The sequence below is a fragment of the Perognathus longimembris genome, chromosome 15, assembly GCF_023159225.1.
Source record: "Perognathus longimembris pacificus isolate PPM17 chromosome 15, ASM2315922v1, whole genome shotgun sequence".
Lineage (NCBI taxonomy): Eukaryota > Metazoa > Chordata > Mammalia > Rodentia > Heteromyidae > Perognathus > Perognathus longimembris.
In genome coordinates, this window is record NC_063175.1 from 52,091,170 (window position 1) to 52,108,977 (window position 17,808).

A 17,808-nucleotide genomic window follows, 5' to 3' on the forward strand; every position below is an offset into this window, starting at 1 on the left:
GAATTGCTGGCAGTTAATTTGATTGCCTATAGTTCGCAACAGACACCCTGTTTTTCATAGGTGTCTTTGATCGCACCAACTTCCTTCAAAATAGCATTTATAAAGGACCTAGCAACTTAATAAGAATCATTTGGTACCATCTCTCTGTGATTCCAAAGAAAATAATGAAAAACAAGAGCAATTGCTATACATCCAACAGCATTTTAGGTGCTATTAGAGATAACTTTATAAGAACATTTTAATTCTTTACCTGTGAGTTTTATTTTTTTGCATATTTTACTTAGCGAATGCTGGCAGTAGTCTCTGCCACAAAATAGAAGAGCATGTCAGTTCAGTTTGTAAGATGATGGATTCATTATTTTTTTCTGGAAAACCCACTGAAACAATGAAGATGTTGATCTGCTTAGTAAAAAGCAGTTATTTTGAATCAATTTGAAAGAAATATTTATTAGCTACAAACCTGAGGAGTAGAATATGTATTTCATGTGGTTTATTTGGTTTGCTTTTGCTTTTAAGCTGAAACTGCTTACATGAAATTTAGTCCTATCATGGAACATTATTGTTTTCATTACTATTAATACATTCGACTTTTCTAGTTCTTCCTATGTAGAATAGGTGCTTGCAAATACTTGGAAGTATGTGCTGCTAAGATTTTCTCACTGAAAATCAAAAACATTTCTAATTGAAAATAATTCTACCTGTATCAGAGTGCAGAATTCTTTAAGTATTCACATATATAATTAGGAATATTTGGTAGTACCTGACATCTTAGGTGAATAATTTAATGGTTTGGTTATGTTTTCTCTATTTACATAAAGAGAGAAGGAAAGAAAGAGAAAGAAAGAAAGAAAGAAAGAAAGAAAGAAAGAAAGAAAGAAAGAAAGAAAGAAAAAGAAAGAAAGATTATATCAATTTGCTCACTGCAGGAGGTATTTCCATTGCCTTTTGAAATCAATACATGATATGTTCCATAAACACAGAAGCAAATTCAATAGTAGTAGCTCATGCATTAGAAGTTTCAGGCATTGCAATGAATATTCGAATAGAATATTCGAATATTCTTTTGTGTGTGTTTGTGTGTGTGTGTGTGTGTGTGTGTGTGTGTGTGTGTGTGTGTGTGTGCCAGGACTGATGTTAGACTTGGGAGACTTGGGTACTTACTTTCCTGGTGCCTTTTTGCTCAGAGTTGGAGCTTTACTAATGAGTCACAGCTTCACTTATGGCTTTATGATAGTTAATTGGAGATGCCATTGTCATAGACTTTTCTACCTAAATGGTTTTAACCCCAGTCCTCAGAGCTCAGCCTCCCGAGTAGCCAGGATTACAGGTCTGAGCCACTGGAGCCGACTTTGCAATGAGTTTATCAAGGTAAAGCTAGATCTTGGAAAGCACCTGGAAAGCCTAGAGAAGGACTAGGTATGATAAAGGAAGCACTGAGGGAGAAGCAAATGAAGTAATTGCCTCAAGTCAGGAGTCCTGTGAATGCAGGAAATCTGCTCATGTTTGACTTAACTCAGACATCTACCTTTTTGTCTTATATATCTCCTTTTTTAAGACTAAAAAGACATTGACAAGTGTCTGGCAATTTGCTCAGAAATTACACATTCTGCATTAGGTAACCTATCCAAAAATATCATATACTCATCTCAAGGGTTAAATATTTTGCTGCTGCTAATGAGTGGTTTGTGATTTTCGTCTTGCAGTAAGATAATGGAATTTTCCTATGAACCCATGGAGGTAAAACAGCAGTTTAATGACTAGATCAGATTATTAGTTAAATACATAAACTTAATTTTAGGCAAGCCCTGTACCAATTGTTTTGTGATCATTTTAAGGTCAGTATGTAACTAAACTTTGCTCAGACTAGAAAGGCCTTGAGTTCTAGAACCTTCTGTTTCAGCCTCCTAATTAGCTGAGATTTCAGAAAAGAGCTACCACATTCAGCTTAAGTAAATGTAGTTTTAATTTTGGAATCTAGAGGATCATATCCAATTAAAGAATTTATTTCGTTAATACTGTAGCCATGGCAGTTATTGGAAACTCTCCCTCCACAGTTTTTTTTTTTATTGCAAAGAATATATAACCATTTTTGTCCTCTCAGCTAATTCATGATACAAAAAATACACTTTCTGAAAGTAAAAATAAATTGTATCTTTTCCGACAAAAGTGCACTTTTAAGCCCTCCAGGGCACAGGGAGCTGTAAATCAAGTTTCATTTAGTCCTCTTTACAGGGTGACAGCAAGATTCTTATCTATGGGAGAAATAACATTATTTCCTACTTCTCCAGATCTAGAGGTTTAAAAGAATAAAGCAAGATTTTGACAGGGAAAATGTTGAAAATATGCTAAATAAAGAGTAGTAAAAATAGGTTGAGTCAGTCACTGTAAGATACGTTTGCATAAGTTTGTTTAACTGCTAAGAAAGTAGAGTCTTGAAACCGTAGAGAATGCAATTCACTATAGCACTGTTTACAGACCAAATGACCAGAAGGTAAATCTGTTTCTCCCTCAATTTCTCCTTCCAAAAAGGCAGAATAAGAGCTTTCTCCAACGCCAATGCTAACAGTTTACCTCCACAGGAAATAAAATCACACTAGTAACAAGCTAATGCAACATTAAAAAAAGAACTAGACCATTCTCACCTTTGTAATGTCCACAGAATTATAGGAAGATAGGTTATTGCTAGGTTTGTTGATAAACTCTGTAACCTGTGAGAAAATAAGGTTCCACTTATAGTTCTATTTGGTAAATGACTGTGCTACTTAAACAATTCAGAGTTCAAAGTATACAGCAGAGCCCTTTAAAAATTGTCAAAGATTTATAATGTAATCAGTAGACCTTTAAACCAAGCAAATGATCAGTATGAGCAAATTCTACCACTATCACGCTAGCTCTGGACAATGGATTCATTGCAGAGATCAAGTTCATTTAGGAAAACTTTCTTGAAGGTAAAGTGGTGTCTGCATTATAGGTTGCATGTGGAATTTCTTCTTATATTTTTATGGAAGTAATGTCACCATTATGAATCACTCTCTCCACATAGGACTCTCACTCACATTCCAGTCTAATTTTATGGCACGGTGCATCTTAGAGAACCTAGGCAAATGTTGCTAAAGAGGAACCTGCCCCCCATTCCCCCCCCCCCCAGGCCCCAGGTGAGATGCCAGGACTTCTCTTCTCATAGGCTCTTTCTTTCCTGACAGCTTTGTGGACAAGTGTAGGGTTTTCACAACTGTTGGGTTTCTCTGTGTACACAGACACACTTATACATACACACATTCCTTTTATCATGTTTAAGTAGTTGTACATGTGAGTTGCCATTAATGAAATAGTTCATGAACACAATATATCTTGATCAATGCCGCCCTTTTCAACATTTTACACCCAGTCCTTTATCTACTCCTTCCCTCACTCTTCTTAATTTTGTAAGATATGCATTCGATTCTTGACTGCATTCTGTATACTTCTCCTATATGCTACTCTTACAAGAAGATGATGTAATAAAATTTTGAACTAAAAAAATGGAGGGAGAAAAATCACACTTATTCAGGAGAGATTACCCAAAGTTTTTGCTAATTCTAGCTTTGAAAATTTTTATTCCCAAAATATTTCTTAGGTAATGAGAAACATTCTCTTAAGAGTAATATATATGTGTGTATATATAGATAGATAGATAGATAGATCACTTAATTTTATTGCCTATTTTAAAATGAACTCAAAAATTTTATTCTAGTATTGAAAAATTATCATCAAAGAATTCCTTGTAAATGATACATATGTCTTAAGTTTTTATGCTCATTCAAGTTTCTGTATTCCTTTAACATATAACTTTCAAGATTCATGAATAGTTACTTTCCTTAAAAGTTAAGGCTGCTCTTTTCAGGATCTATTTCACCATGACCCAGTTTTTCTATTTGTTTTCTGAGCTTGTATTAGTTCTGCAAATTTTCATCTATAACCCAATATATCAAAAAGCATTGAACCTAAAATCTCTTTTATATAAACTAATACATTTATTTGTCCAATGCCACTTAAGTCTCAAAGGTATATTCGACTAAGAATGAGGTATATTCACGTAAGAATGTTTTGTCTATATCTTTTTCTACTTTCCTTTCCATTTACTTTCTAATTAACTCTTTGTATTTTAAGGTTTGGGATTTAAAACATTCTTTCCTAATTTCCGTATTTATTAGTATATTTCATCCCAGAAGAGGGTCTTTGGTTTATTATGCTTGATTAGACATTGAAGAGTGATACAGATAAACATTTAGGGCTCCAAATTGACACGAGTGACCATTGTCACCTGAGGAGATTGAGGACTGATGAGATTGTATTATCAAAATGCAGGTGTTACTTTAGAGCAGTGTTTGGCATCTCAATTCTTTCTTGAATATGTGTTGTACTTGTAGCCTTAGCTCACATACTACATATTAATGGAAGGTAAAATTGAATAGATTCATTTGGGTAGGAAGCATTATTGAGTAACTTTAAATATTAATTACATATATTGTTAAAAAACAAAATACTGTGTATCAAAACGTACTCAGTTCATAGCCTGTTACATGGAAATTTATTTTGAAGTTATATTAATTGGCAGATTTATATATTCACATAAACTATCATTTTTAAAGTAGGTAGCAACAGATCTGAAATAGTGCCCACGTAAAAGAAAACCAACAGTATAGATTATTCACTAATCTTTCACTTGTGGACAAAGACTCTTGTCCACCACCACTGTCTGTCAAAATTTGATTGCGTTCCCCCCCCCCCACCCCCATAGCTGCAGCAAGTGGCAGTAGCTCATTCATAGTCCTCACCTCTGACTCCTGTTATCAAGTAGATAGATAGGAGCCTGGAGGGAGCCAATGTCTCTTATCTCTAATTCTGTGGTCTTGGAAAACACTTTCTCTTACCTATAGCCAATAAAGGCTGTATGGGAAGAGCACCAGGATTTTGGAAAGTTAATGAATGCAGATGACAGTTGCCATTTCTAACTAAAAAAGAAAATATGTCTTCACTTGATTAGATACTGGAAAAAAAAGCTAGCACTTTACTGGAACATGAATTAGGTTATGTCTTCCTCCGGATGGGATCCAGTGATTGTGGACACACTTACTTCAAAGTTGGGACGCACAGGAGCCAGGCTCCAGCAAGCTGTCCCTGTGCTCTGGTGATCTCAAGAATGATTCTTATTTGTCAGAGATAGCTCAAAATCCTAAAACGATGCTATAGCAACCAAATATGCTCTAAAAACAAACAAAAACAAACAAACAAGCAAAAACGGTTCTCACGTGTCATGCCTATACTCCTGTCTACTCAGGAGGCTGAGATCTGTGTATCAGCACTTCAAAGTCAGGACACACAAAAACATTTATTTCTGATTAACCAACAAAAAGCCGGAAGTGGAGCTGTGGCTTAAGTAGTAAAGTATGAGCCTTTGGGGAAAAGCCAAACAACCCAAACAACAACATGTGCTCAGGGACAGCCCCCAGGGTCAGAATTGAAGCACCAGGACAAGCATAATAAAAATAAAATAAAATACACTTAAAAATCAATAATTGCTTAACATTAGAGTATTGTGAGATTGTTTTCCTGGACTAAAAAGCATATAATTTTGGAACAAAAGTAACACACAACAATATTTTTGTATTCACAGAACATACATAAATGGGAAGTTCATGTTCACACTTCATTCTAGCCTTCCGTGTATCTATGTGACTATATATCTGTCTAATAAGTAAATATAGTGATATCTGAGAATTCTTCCTCAATATTTACAATTTACATTTAAATGTAAAAATAGCATCATCCACAGACCACTAGTCTCTCCCTCCCTCCCTCCCTCCCTCCCTCCTTCCCTCCCTCCCTTCCTTCCTTCCTTTACTTCTTTCTTTCTATTTTCTTTTAGTGTGTGTATGCTGATCCTGATACTTGAACTTAGGGCCTAGGCACTGTTTTTGATCTGTTTTGTTCAAGGCTGGTGCTCTACAACATTAGTCACAGCTTTACTACCAGCTTTTTGGTGATTATTTGTACATAGGAGTCTCATGGATTGTTCTGCCTAGGCTGACATTGAACTACAATCCTCCCATCTCAGCCTCCTGAGGAACTAGGATTACAGGCATAAACTACACACCCAGCTAGAAATCTAAGCTGACGGAAAATTCTTAGTCTAAATTCAAATTTCCCCAATTATTCAATTTGGAATATGTTCAGTAGTTGAAGGACATGGAGTTATCCTTGCCACGTGCAGTCATTTGCAAACTTGGTGATGATTTTTAACATTTGAAAAAAATGTTATTAAAAAATCCTTTTTATGCAGACAATTAGAGGTGTGAAATCCAAGAAAGTAACATTGGTTAGCAGAGTTCCATCAAAGTATGCTGTATTTGCTTTACGTATGAAACTGTAACCTCTCTGTCTGTACATCAGTTTGATCATAAAAATTTGAAAAAAAATTACAAAAACAATTAGGATTTTTCCCACTGTTTACTTGGGATATTCTAGATCACTAGGAATCACAGTAAACCTGAAAATATCATTCTTGGCTGAAATATACACAAGGAATGAAAACAAAAGAGGACTTGAATTTTAAAATTAAAACAACAAGTAGACATGATAAAATCCATATTTTTAATATATCATATGGGTAAAATATATTCATTGGTCAAATGCTCAATTATGGTTGCTCAATCAAAATAGTTACATAGAAAATGTTAAGAGCAAAGAAACTCAACTCTTACATTACAATTTTTTTTTTAAAGTGAGAGGGGATTTGGGAGAGTGAGAAGATAATTTTCAAAAATTTACAGTGTTAAAGATGCGTAGTATTCATAAACTATTCTTTTGAATGACAACTTCTTTGTACAACTCCTGAAAGATAATTTTACAAAGAGAGACAAAGAAAAGCAAAAATAGATATGTAAGCTCTAGACATCTTAGATAAACTTTTGTGTTGTTTGAAGGCAACAAGCATTCATGAACCCAAGCATTGTTGTGGAGCAACTAGAATTAGAAACACTAAAGAAAAAACATGAAATATTTATAGAATATTATGACACTGACAAGAATACTTAGGTGGTAGACACTCATTGACTAGATACTTGTATAACCTTGCAATTTTCACTGTACTATTACAATCAATTACAAGCCATGGATAGACAGTGAAATGAAGTCAGTAAAAACTGAAGATAATTTTGTCATTTTCAGTATAAAGAAGGCCACGTTTTCTGTCTCTCAGTGCTGCGTGTAATTACCATATATATTTGATCTTTACCTGTGCATCAAAATGATTAGAAGTAAATAAACCAAACAAGAAAAGGCAGCCACTTGTATCAGTGTTCATTGTTAGTACCAATGCAGTGATTCATGATGCATTTTACTGGGGTTTGAAATCTTACAGGAGTCATCAAGACTGCCCTCCCAAACATGGATAGAGAGGCTAAAGACCAGTATTTGCTTGTCATTCAGGCAAAGGATATGGTTGGCCAAAATGGCGGGCTGTCAGGAACAACCTCAGTCACTGTGACACTCACTGATGTCAACGACAATCCGCCTCACTTCCCACGAAGTAAGTGTTCATTGCCTTCAAGAACTATTTTTGTTTGCCTAAGAAAAACATTCTAAATTATAATTTGAAGAATATTTATTAAGCAAAAATTGTCCTACTGCATTCTCCCACAACTGTTATGTATCCGGCAATAATGTTAACTATACAATATGTGTTTATCAGGTTACCAAGCCACATGGAGCCAAATGTCTTAAATGGGAGTGATTTTATTTTCTTTTTGGACATATTGAACATGGACAAATGTTAATGGCATTTATTTATTTATTTATTTATTTATTTATTTATTTATTTATTTATTTATTTATTTATTTTTACCACAGACTTAATTTGTGTTTGATTGTTAGAAAGATGATGGTAATTCCTGTAACTGTTCTTCACCCTGAGAATATTACTTTGTTTGTAAAGACTAAATCAAAACTTCTTCTTCATTCGTGGAAGTAATTTTTTTTTTTTTTTTTTTGGCCAGTCCTGGGCCTTGGACTCAGGGCCTGAGAACTGTCCCTGGCTTCTTCCCGCTCAAGGCTAGCACTCTGCCACTTGAGCCACAGCGCCCACTTCTGGCCGTTTTTTCTGTATATGTGGTGTTGGGGAATCGAACCTAGGGCCTCGTGTATCCGAGGCAGGCACTCTTGCCACTAGGCTACATCCCCAGCCCGTGGAAGTAATTATTGACAGGTATTAACTATAGAATGTTAATGGGATTCCCTTCAGCATATTCATAGATGTACATTTTGCATATTGTATTAGTTTATCTATATGGTATATTCTGTTGTAGTTCGACCACATCATTCAATGTTTCAAAAGAAATCAATTGAAAGAATAAGAAAAACACATTTCTTCAACCTCAGTTCTTTCTTGACCAAGGTGGATTTTGATTTACTGAAGCAAAAGACAACAAACAAACAAACCAACAACAACAAAACCCTCTATATAGAAGTGTCTCAATGTCTTCTTTAAGACATTTAATCTTGATTTTTTTTTCAGTTGCTCCCTTTTTTGGCATGTTCTTTGATTTTTGTAATAGTGCTGAAGAAAATAAAACTTTCTCATTCCACTGTCTCTAAAATGCTAGTCCAATAAAACAGGGAACTACATTTAAATTTTGCAAATATTCCATAACAAGGAAGCTTCATGAAGAACCATGGAAACCCCTTTATTTCTTCAAATAGTCTTTTCTTAGATATTTCATTTTATTCTTCTCTTATTTTTTCATTATGTATATTATGCAATGAAAATCATAGTGCCTCTGGCAACATAAAAAAAGTTATCTCAAACAGAACAACACAATGCCTATGTGGCCCTGGTCATATGAAATAATATTTATGGCAATGAAGCCCAGGAAATGGAAAAATTAGTTGTTTGTTTTGCTCTGTTCATTTGTGTATCTTTGGGATTGTAAGTAGAAGCACAGAAATGGAGGGACAAATAATAAACAAATGCAGAAATAGTACTCTCTGGACAATGTGTTGGAAACGAGCCATGCAACTTGTGGGTGCAGAGGGGCAGGAAACACTTGGAGACAGCAAGGGAAGGGTTGACCCTGTCCCGAAAGAAATGTACTCATATCTTGACAGTGTTAACTGTAACCTCTCTGGATATTACCTTTATAATAACAATATTTGTTTAGCTTATCTCAGGATTATAGCAAGCAAACTGCTAATCTCAAGTGTGCCTATGATGATCTGTCAGTAGAAGTTTAGTGAAGGTTAATAATGTAATTGTCTTGGACTTATGATAAAATTAACTGCTTGATGTGTCTTTAAATCCGGATGACAAGAACTGATCCTCACAATTCTTGTGGCTTCAGTTTTCATGCTTTTTGGGGTCACATTTCTAGCTTACTAGGGTTTCCCCTGTGTACTAAATGGAAGAGAACCAAGGCTTTTCCATTGACTTTTTTTTTTTTCCTGCTACCTTGGATTTTCTCCCTCAATTTAATTCCCATTCCAACTTGGGAAGTTTCAAATTTGACAAAGGACACTTCCATGTATAGAAATAATAAACACCCACCACAATCATTTTTATAAACATAGGAAGTATTCACAATCTTTAGAAAACACAAAAAGTCTGAGCCTAAAACTAGAAAGTGATTCTTCAGCAGAAGAATGCTGTCTACATCCCTGTCAAAGAATCCGTCCTGTCTTCATAAAAAAGTACAAATGAACTACACTTAAACAGACTTGCTAAATGGAAATGGAAATAAGACCCAAGAGGCATGAAAGTAAATGATCACAAAAAGGAACTAAAGAAGAAGTTCACTGTTCTGGGGGGAGGTTGTGCTTTCCCCTTCGTCTTACTCTGAAATAATGTTGTGTGCTTTTTAATTTTTCTTAAGTTAAAGTATGGTGAAAAGAGTTATAAAAAGATTTAAACAGGGGGCTGGGAATCTGGCCTAGTGGCAAGAGTGGCTTGCCTCGTATACATGAAGCCCTGGGTTCGATTCCTCTGCACCACATATATAGAAAATGGCCAGAAGTGACGCTGTGGCTCAAGTGGCAGAGTGCTAGCCTAGAGCAAAAAGAAGCCAGGGACAGTGCTCAGGACCTGAGTTCAAGGCCCAGGGCTGGCCAAAAAAAGATAATTAAATAATATTTGAAAGTTATTTGGCCACTAATTTTGTTTATCCTTGCTTAAATAATATCCCCCATGCTCTTGTACTATTGTGCCTCAAATCCATTCTCTATAAAACCCACCAGGATAATTCTGATCACTGGTAAATTTATTTATTTATTTGTTTATTTATTTATTTATTTATTTATTTTGGCCAGTCCTGGGCTTGGACTCAGGGCCTGAGCACTGTCCCTGGCTTCTTTTTTGCTCAAGGCTAGCACTCTGCCACTTGAGCCACAGCGCCACTTCTGGCCATTTTCTGTATATGTGGTGCTGGGGAATTGAACCCAGGGCCTTATGTATACAAGGCAAGCACTCTTGCCACTAGGCCATATCTCCAGCCCCTCATTGGTAAATTTATAAACTAAAGAAAAGTTTAATAATTTCCCTCTCATCCTTTCATATCTAGTACTGAAAAATTCTTAACAAAGAATACTAAGTAAGATGGCTGCTGGTTGCTCAGACCAAGAATCCTGGCCACTCAAGAGGTTGAGATTTACAGTAGTTTTGACGCTAGTCAAGCAAGAATATGAATCCCTGAGATAAACTAACATTAACTTGTTGGAAATATTCAGGCATACTCTTGGCCAAATAAAACCAAGTGTATATTATTTTATGTGTTAATACAGAATATCCATTATATACAATGCTTATAGTGATGATATTTTAATTACATTGAATTTATTTTTAGTATTAATAAAAGTTCATTTCTTATTACTAGCAGTAGGGGAATAGAGCCTCTGGTCTTGTCTCTCTTCAGGCTATTTATTTCTCCACTGAATCCCTAAAATCAATCACTGAATGCTTTGTGAAATTCATCTCTCATAGCATCTTGCTTATTGAAACATGAAAAAAAATAAATCTGGCAAAATTGCTGCATTAAAAATTTTAGAAATTAATGATGGTGGTTGGCATGGTGTAGGGTTTTATTCACATCTTGTTTTGAATTCCCCAGGGTCTTACCAGTACAATGTCCCCGAATCCTTACCCGTGGCCTCTGTTGTAGCCAGAATCAAAGCTGCCGACGCAGATATAGGAGCTAATGCAGAAATGGAATACAAGATTGTAGATGGCGATGGACTGGGGATATTCAAAATAGCTGTCGACAAAGACACCCAGGAAGGAATTATTACTATACAGAAGGTAAGGCTGGCTGCATCCTTGTTTGTGTTATTTATTTTTTTCTTTCTACAAGGACAATACCACAGGCAATTTCATTCTTGTGTGAGGGAAACCGTAAGAGGCAAAGGGAATGGTTAGATGGAATCATTGCTCTTTTACCTTAAAAAGTCATGTATTTTAGGTCTCCGTCATAAGGAAATGTGAATGACATTTGTAATAATTTTCATCAGTTCTGCTGTCTGAATATATCTGTATGCATTTCTATAGCACTGTAATGATTAGACATTCTCAAATGTGCTATTTAATATGCCTGCTTGAACAGAGAAATAGTTTATTTCTTGATCAGTCCAGTAATGAAGCCCTGTGTTCGACTCAAAGACATTTTATGTAAAGTAGACACAAGCACTACTGTTTATATATATAATTGCTACATTAGCAATTATCACTATGTAAAACTCCTTTAAAATATTAAAAAGGGCTGGGAATATGGCCTAGTGGTAAAAGTGCTCACCTCATATACACAAAGCCCTGGGTTCGATTCCTCAGCATTACATATATAGAAAACGGCCAGATATGGGACTGTGGCTCAAGTGGCAGAATGCTAGCCTTGGTCAAAAAGAAGCCAGGGACAGTGCTCAGGCCCCAAGTTCAAGCTCCAGAACTGGTAAAAATAAATAAATAAATAAAATATTCAAAAAATCCCTATCAGTTGCATGTAGAAGTTCTCAATTGCTTAAATAGAAATAAAAACACAGTACAATTGACAACAGCGTTTGTATGCCACAGTAAATTTAAATATATCACCATGACTGATAAAACAATAGATATATTTTACTATATCTTCAATACATAGAATGATACCTGATGTATTTTAAATAAAAAAAGAAGTCAAAGGTACTATATATAGTGTCATATGTAATTTGATATATAGCAGTTACTTAAATGCTAAATATTATAAAAAAATCTGGCTTCTTGAAAATTAAATCTGTACCAGGATGGCAAGCTAGGTGTATAGCTCTGCAGTTAACACTCATCAATAATTAACATACCAATACAGAAAGTTTTATTTTAGTTGTTATAATAAATCATGTGTGATTTCAGGCCAAAAGATAAAACACTGCAGTGATGATTTCCAGTGGGTAGCTGCTGTTTGTGCTCAGCTGTTAATAATCTTTGAACAAAAGTTTTAATAAGTAGGATAGGGAAACAGGTAGCAAAATGTATGGCTTGGGGGTCTAAAATAAAAGGTATGCTATAAGGTAACACCAGTGCCCCAATATTTCAAAGATGTGTGTGAAATCAATCTGCCCCAAGTTGAGAATTTTTGAATATATTCTGAAATTATTTTTATTGAGCTTATACATGTATGTTATATAAGAAGATGGCAGGAATCATGTTTGTGTATTTAAGCAAGTTTCAAGAAATTGTTGTAGTAGTCTCAAATATTTACATATCTTAAAACTATGCAAGGTGTGAAGTATGATACAGATTCACTCACATGTATATTTTTTGTAACTATATGCATAAATGTCTTATCTGAGAAGTGGGGAAGAACATCAACTCTATTCTTTATTGAAATAAAGAGTTACAGATTTTTTTAAAATAGAATTGTGAGCGATTACTCTTAAATATGTAAGTACTGTTCCAATGACTACATAAAATAGATGATATCATTAAATTTGCAGAATGAATGAAACAAAAAGTTTATATGGAAATTCATATAATATACAATTTAATCATACCTTCTCTACTAAAATAAATTTAGCCTAGGTTTTAAAAACAGCTAAAAGAATAGTGTTAGTTAAAATAATGTGCATAGTATTTCTTGGCTATTTACAAATGCTGGCATGGTGATGTTTACAAGCAGTGTCACAGGGATTGCAAATTCACAAAGTGAATTTCGCTTGAGTAAAATCTGTGGTTTTCATTCCACCTAGAATTCCTCCCTAATACATTTTCATTTCTGAATCTACAACTTAGGGCCTTTAGTAAGTTTTGTCTCCTCCATTGAGACAAGTCAATTCTTCCTTTAATATAGTTTTGTTTTCTGTATAAATTCTCAGTTGGAATTAACTATGGAATTTTTCTTCAGTGTAACACATTACTAGAGCTAGAGTACAGGAAAATAAATGAGCATGTTCAAAATGCATTTCCTTTGAAGGATAAATACACTCGCAATGCCTGGCACCTGAACCACTTGTTTTGTAGCTCACATTGTCGCACATCCAAGAAGACAAACATTGCTCTCCCGAGGACAAATGTGTGAGATCTGCACAATGCCCCCTTATGCACACACACAGCAAGCTAAAGGAGGTCAAAGAATAAATACAATTGGGGAAGCAACCACAGTGCTATCTTCCTCCAAGTGCCATGAGGGAGAGTTAGGTGCATACATGTGGGATACGTCAAATCAGTTTTTGTACGTACTACTTGCAATAAAGAGGGGCTGATTCTAAAGGCACGTGTGTTATCACACTGCTTCTTAAATGTGTCACTGATGTGTGGTGGAGGAAAATCACACTGTTGGCATTTGCAGTTTATTTATTTGTTTCGTGTCTCATGACCTCGTTCCTCCAAAGACTTTACTCAATTAATTTAACTGCCAAGTATAGGTCGTTCACAGGGTGTATACCAAAGATACTCCTCCATTTGAGGAAGAAAGGAATAAGTTTTTGATTATTTTAGTGAAAAGACTGAGATTTAAAGAGTAAAAAAAAATGACACTGATTTGGTGGACGGTTGAATTTCAGGCAATTTTTTTCCATTCCATTATTTGGAAGCTACCATGACTATGTGCTTCCACGTGAGCATATTCTTGTTTCAGTATGATCATTATGCACATGTGTCATCAGCAGAGGCTTGTTATCTGCTTATCACAACGTAAGATTAGCTGTGTTCAAGTAACCAGGATGAGAGATTAACAAAAGATTCCATGAAGAAAGGAAGGAACAATATTAGCTGAATGATGATGGTAATCTAAATGTCACGGCATGACAGATACAATTAAAACAGGCCAAAACTTAGTACACGTGCAAGTATTTTCTGCTTTAAAAAAATTGACAGCAGGGGCTGGGGATATGGCCTAGTGGCAAGAGTGCCTGCCTCGGATACACAAGGCCCTAGGTTCGATTCCCCAGCACCACATATACAGAAAACGGCCAGAAGTGGCGCTGTGGCTCAAGTGGCAGAGTGCTAGCCTTGAGCGGGAAGAAGCCAGGGACAGTGCTCAGGCCCTGAGTCCAAAGGCCCAGGACTGGCAAAAAAAAAAAAAAAAATTGACAGCAATGTTCTCAGCATCTGTGAAGAAGACATTTTCTAATAAATGCATCCTGAAATTTACATGTTTAAATAAAAGTAGAAAAATCCTTACTTCTGTCTTTTAGTGTGGTATATAGATTAATAAATGAGTTTCAAAAAGCAGAATTCCAAGAAAGAGATGCTTAAGAAATAGGTATGTAATAATTTAGCCTTAAGGACAAGGTAAATGTTTCAAGGTTTAGTCAATGTTAATAGTACTATGTTGTCCTCTAGAATAAGAATGTGAGGAATGTGTGGAACATGTTATTTCTGATGTGCATGCATACAGACACCCTGACTATACAGTTGTAAGTAAAGGTGTGAAGCTCAAGTAAATGATCTGGAATAAAAAAATTATAATGAGGCATCACATGCAAAAACCATGGCAGTCAAAATTAAAGGGTTGATTGAGAGTGTACTTGGAAATCATATATGTATACATAAACTGAACCTGACAATTTTGTTTCATGAAATAGGGGAAAACTGTGAAAACAAAAACTGGCCATAAAGCAAGAATTTCCAGGATGAAAGTATATTTGAGGGGTTAGAAACGACTAATAAAAAAAAACCCAATCCTACTCAATAAGATTGAATATTCACGTACAGAAAAAGGATTGAATATTACATCAGCCATTTAGAAGAAAAACAATTGATCGATCTTAGATTGGAAGGTTCGAGAGACTCAAAACTATTTCCATATGTATACTTAACCTCTTCTTCAGGAACTCAGTTTGGTCATTCAAATCTCTTCTTGCCCATTTTCCTAAATAATGCTTCCATGCCGTGTCAAAATCTGAAGCTATCTTTTCTCAGCCCTTTCCTCTCCCACATTTTATCTGTAATTTATTGCTGCCTAACAACCAATCCGAGGTCAGTGCTTCAAAAGAAAACAAACATTTTTCAGGTTAGCCCAGGCTGGGCTTTTTTTCTCTTCATCTTCCCTGTTCTCACACAGGTAACTGGTCATTACCTGGGGTGTGCAGCTAGGGAGGTATTTGTCCCCAGGAGGGAGGACATGTACCCGCACAAGATACTCAAAAACCTAGGCTTGAGCCTATGACTGATGGTAGGTAGTCCCTTAAAGCTGATATCTAGTCATGAAACAACAGCGTTCTGGTACATCATATTGACAGAATCAAGGAAAGGAAAAATCCAGTTTCTGGTAAAGAATCAAGGAGGACAATGCATGAGAAGAGAGAAAATAAAAGCAATTTTAAGCACAGGAATAGACAAAAAAAAAATACCTGAGTCGCCACAATGATACAGAGAGGCTCAATAGCTTTAAGCAAGTAAGATTATACTGCCAGGAAATGACATTTCAGGTCCCCAAACACCTGAAAAGCAATACAAAATAAAACAGAAAAATCTTCAGGGAGAAAGGATTTCTTTGATTCCCACTCTCAGAGATTTCAGTCCTGGGAGCCCACTGTGGTGGGTCTGTGATAAGTCAGAGCAGGTGTATGGCGGAGAAGTTTGAGCAGATCTGAGGACCTGATGGTAGCCAGGAAACAAAGGGAAAGAGCAGGGCTGTCAGTCATGAAACACCGCAAGAACACCCTCCAACTGGGTACCACCACTGGGAGTTTCTTAAAACTCCCAATGATGCTCTAAATTTATAAATTTGTCAGTAGATTAGGTGAAGGGCCTAATGATTCATTCAACAACTAGATTTGTCACCAATGACTACAATTGATAAGCTTTTCTATGGACATTCCATATACAAATAATGGAAAAAATGGCAAAAGGAAGATTATAGATAGGTTTTGCTAAATTCCACCTCATCTTCTTTCCTCCATCAACCCAAGTTACAAAGAGTTTATTTGGATAAAGATCAATAAATATTTTCCACTGTTTGATGAATGTCTCTAACAAAATATTTGCTGAAGTATCTCTCGATCATAATCTGGATTCAAACCTCCAATAAAATGATTGCCTGTGACAGTAGGGACTGAAGAGGAATGCATACATCAACATAGAAAATGAATGCCGGTCCGGTTCTGTATTTGGATAGAAAAGCAGTCATTGTAAATGTAGTCATTTAAGGTTTAAATTTTTGTGTTATTGTTTTGTTTTATTTTTGCTTGAAAATCCTAAAAGACTACCTAAATTTATAGTATCTGGTTCTCTTAGACCAAACAAAGAGAAACATGGAACCTGTGAATATTTTACCTCACGGGAAAAATGCAAATGTGCTGGTGTGATTTCATTAACCAGCCTTAAAAAGGGTAGATTATTCTGGGCCATATGATTTTACTCACTATAAACACAAAGATGGATATCTGAGGACAGCAGGTTAAGGGAGGGTTAAAAAGGAGAGATGAGCATAAAAAGATTAAATGCCCAGCTTTTAAGATGGAGCCAAGGGCTCAGAGCCAAGAATACTTGTCTCTAGAAATTGGATGAATTCTCTCATGGGGCTTCTAAGAAGGAATGAAGCCCATTAATATCTTGATTTTCAACTTCTGACATTCAAACCTATAAAGTAATAAACTTGTTAAGTGATTATATTTGCAGCATTTTTATCGTACCGGAAGGAAATTAATACGAAATCTAAGTGGGACATTTCAGTGGGGGATTGAAAGCTAACCCAGACAACGTAACACAATGAGAAGGGAAGGCGGGAGGAGCTGAGCGTCCCAGACAGCTGAGCCAGGCCCACTGCATGCATTGGAGCATCCTATGTGGTTGCCTACACAGTGAGCTGACAAGAGCTCTAGCTTTGTCTTTGTCTGTTGAGCTCACCTGTCCATTACAGCTGGCTCTTTCCTGCATCGTGTTTATAGGATGTTTTCCTGTATCCTCCATACCATCACCTTCACCTTCCCTTCTACTGTTTCTTTTTAACTGGAGACGATCTGCGCTGTTTCCGACTCACTCTCATTGTTTGTATGTCGGTGGAACACAGCTTTTGAGGCGGCACTGGAAAGTTTGCTAGCATGTGATAGTCAGCAGGAAATCCACACTCGCTTGACTCCATTGCCAGATCTTTCCAAAGAGCCTATGTAGCTCACATGGTCTCTTAAGTCAACCTGAGAGCTAATAAATAGTCAACAGTTACTAGATTCATGTTATAAAATTACCACAACCGCTTTGACAAGGTGAGGACTGTAAAAATCGGCATTGTTAATGGGAAAGGCACTTAAAGATTTGTGATGCTAAGTGTGTGTGTGTGTGTGTGTGTGTGTGTTCATCTGAGAATCTGTAACATG

General features: G+C 35.9%; 1 protein-coding gene across 3 annotated transcripts in view; it reads left to right on the forward strand.

The window, feature by feature from the left end:
- Positions 1 to 17,808, forward strand: part of Cdh7 (cadherin 7) — a 92,007-nt gene that overhangs the window by 41,817 nt on the left and 32,382 nt on the right. For all 3 annotated transcript variants that reach the window (XM_048363139.1, XM_048363140.1, XM_048363141.1), the window contains 2 exons: positions 7,403 to 7,570; positions 11,136 to 11,323. In XM_048363139.1, coding sequence (XP_048219096.1) covers positions 7,403 to 7,570; positions 11,136 to 11,323 — 356 coding nt within the window. The remainder of the gene's footprint in view (positions 1 to 7,402; positions 7,571 to 11,135; positions 11,324 to 17,808) is intronic.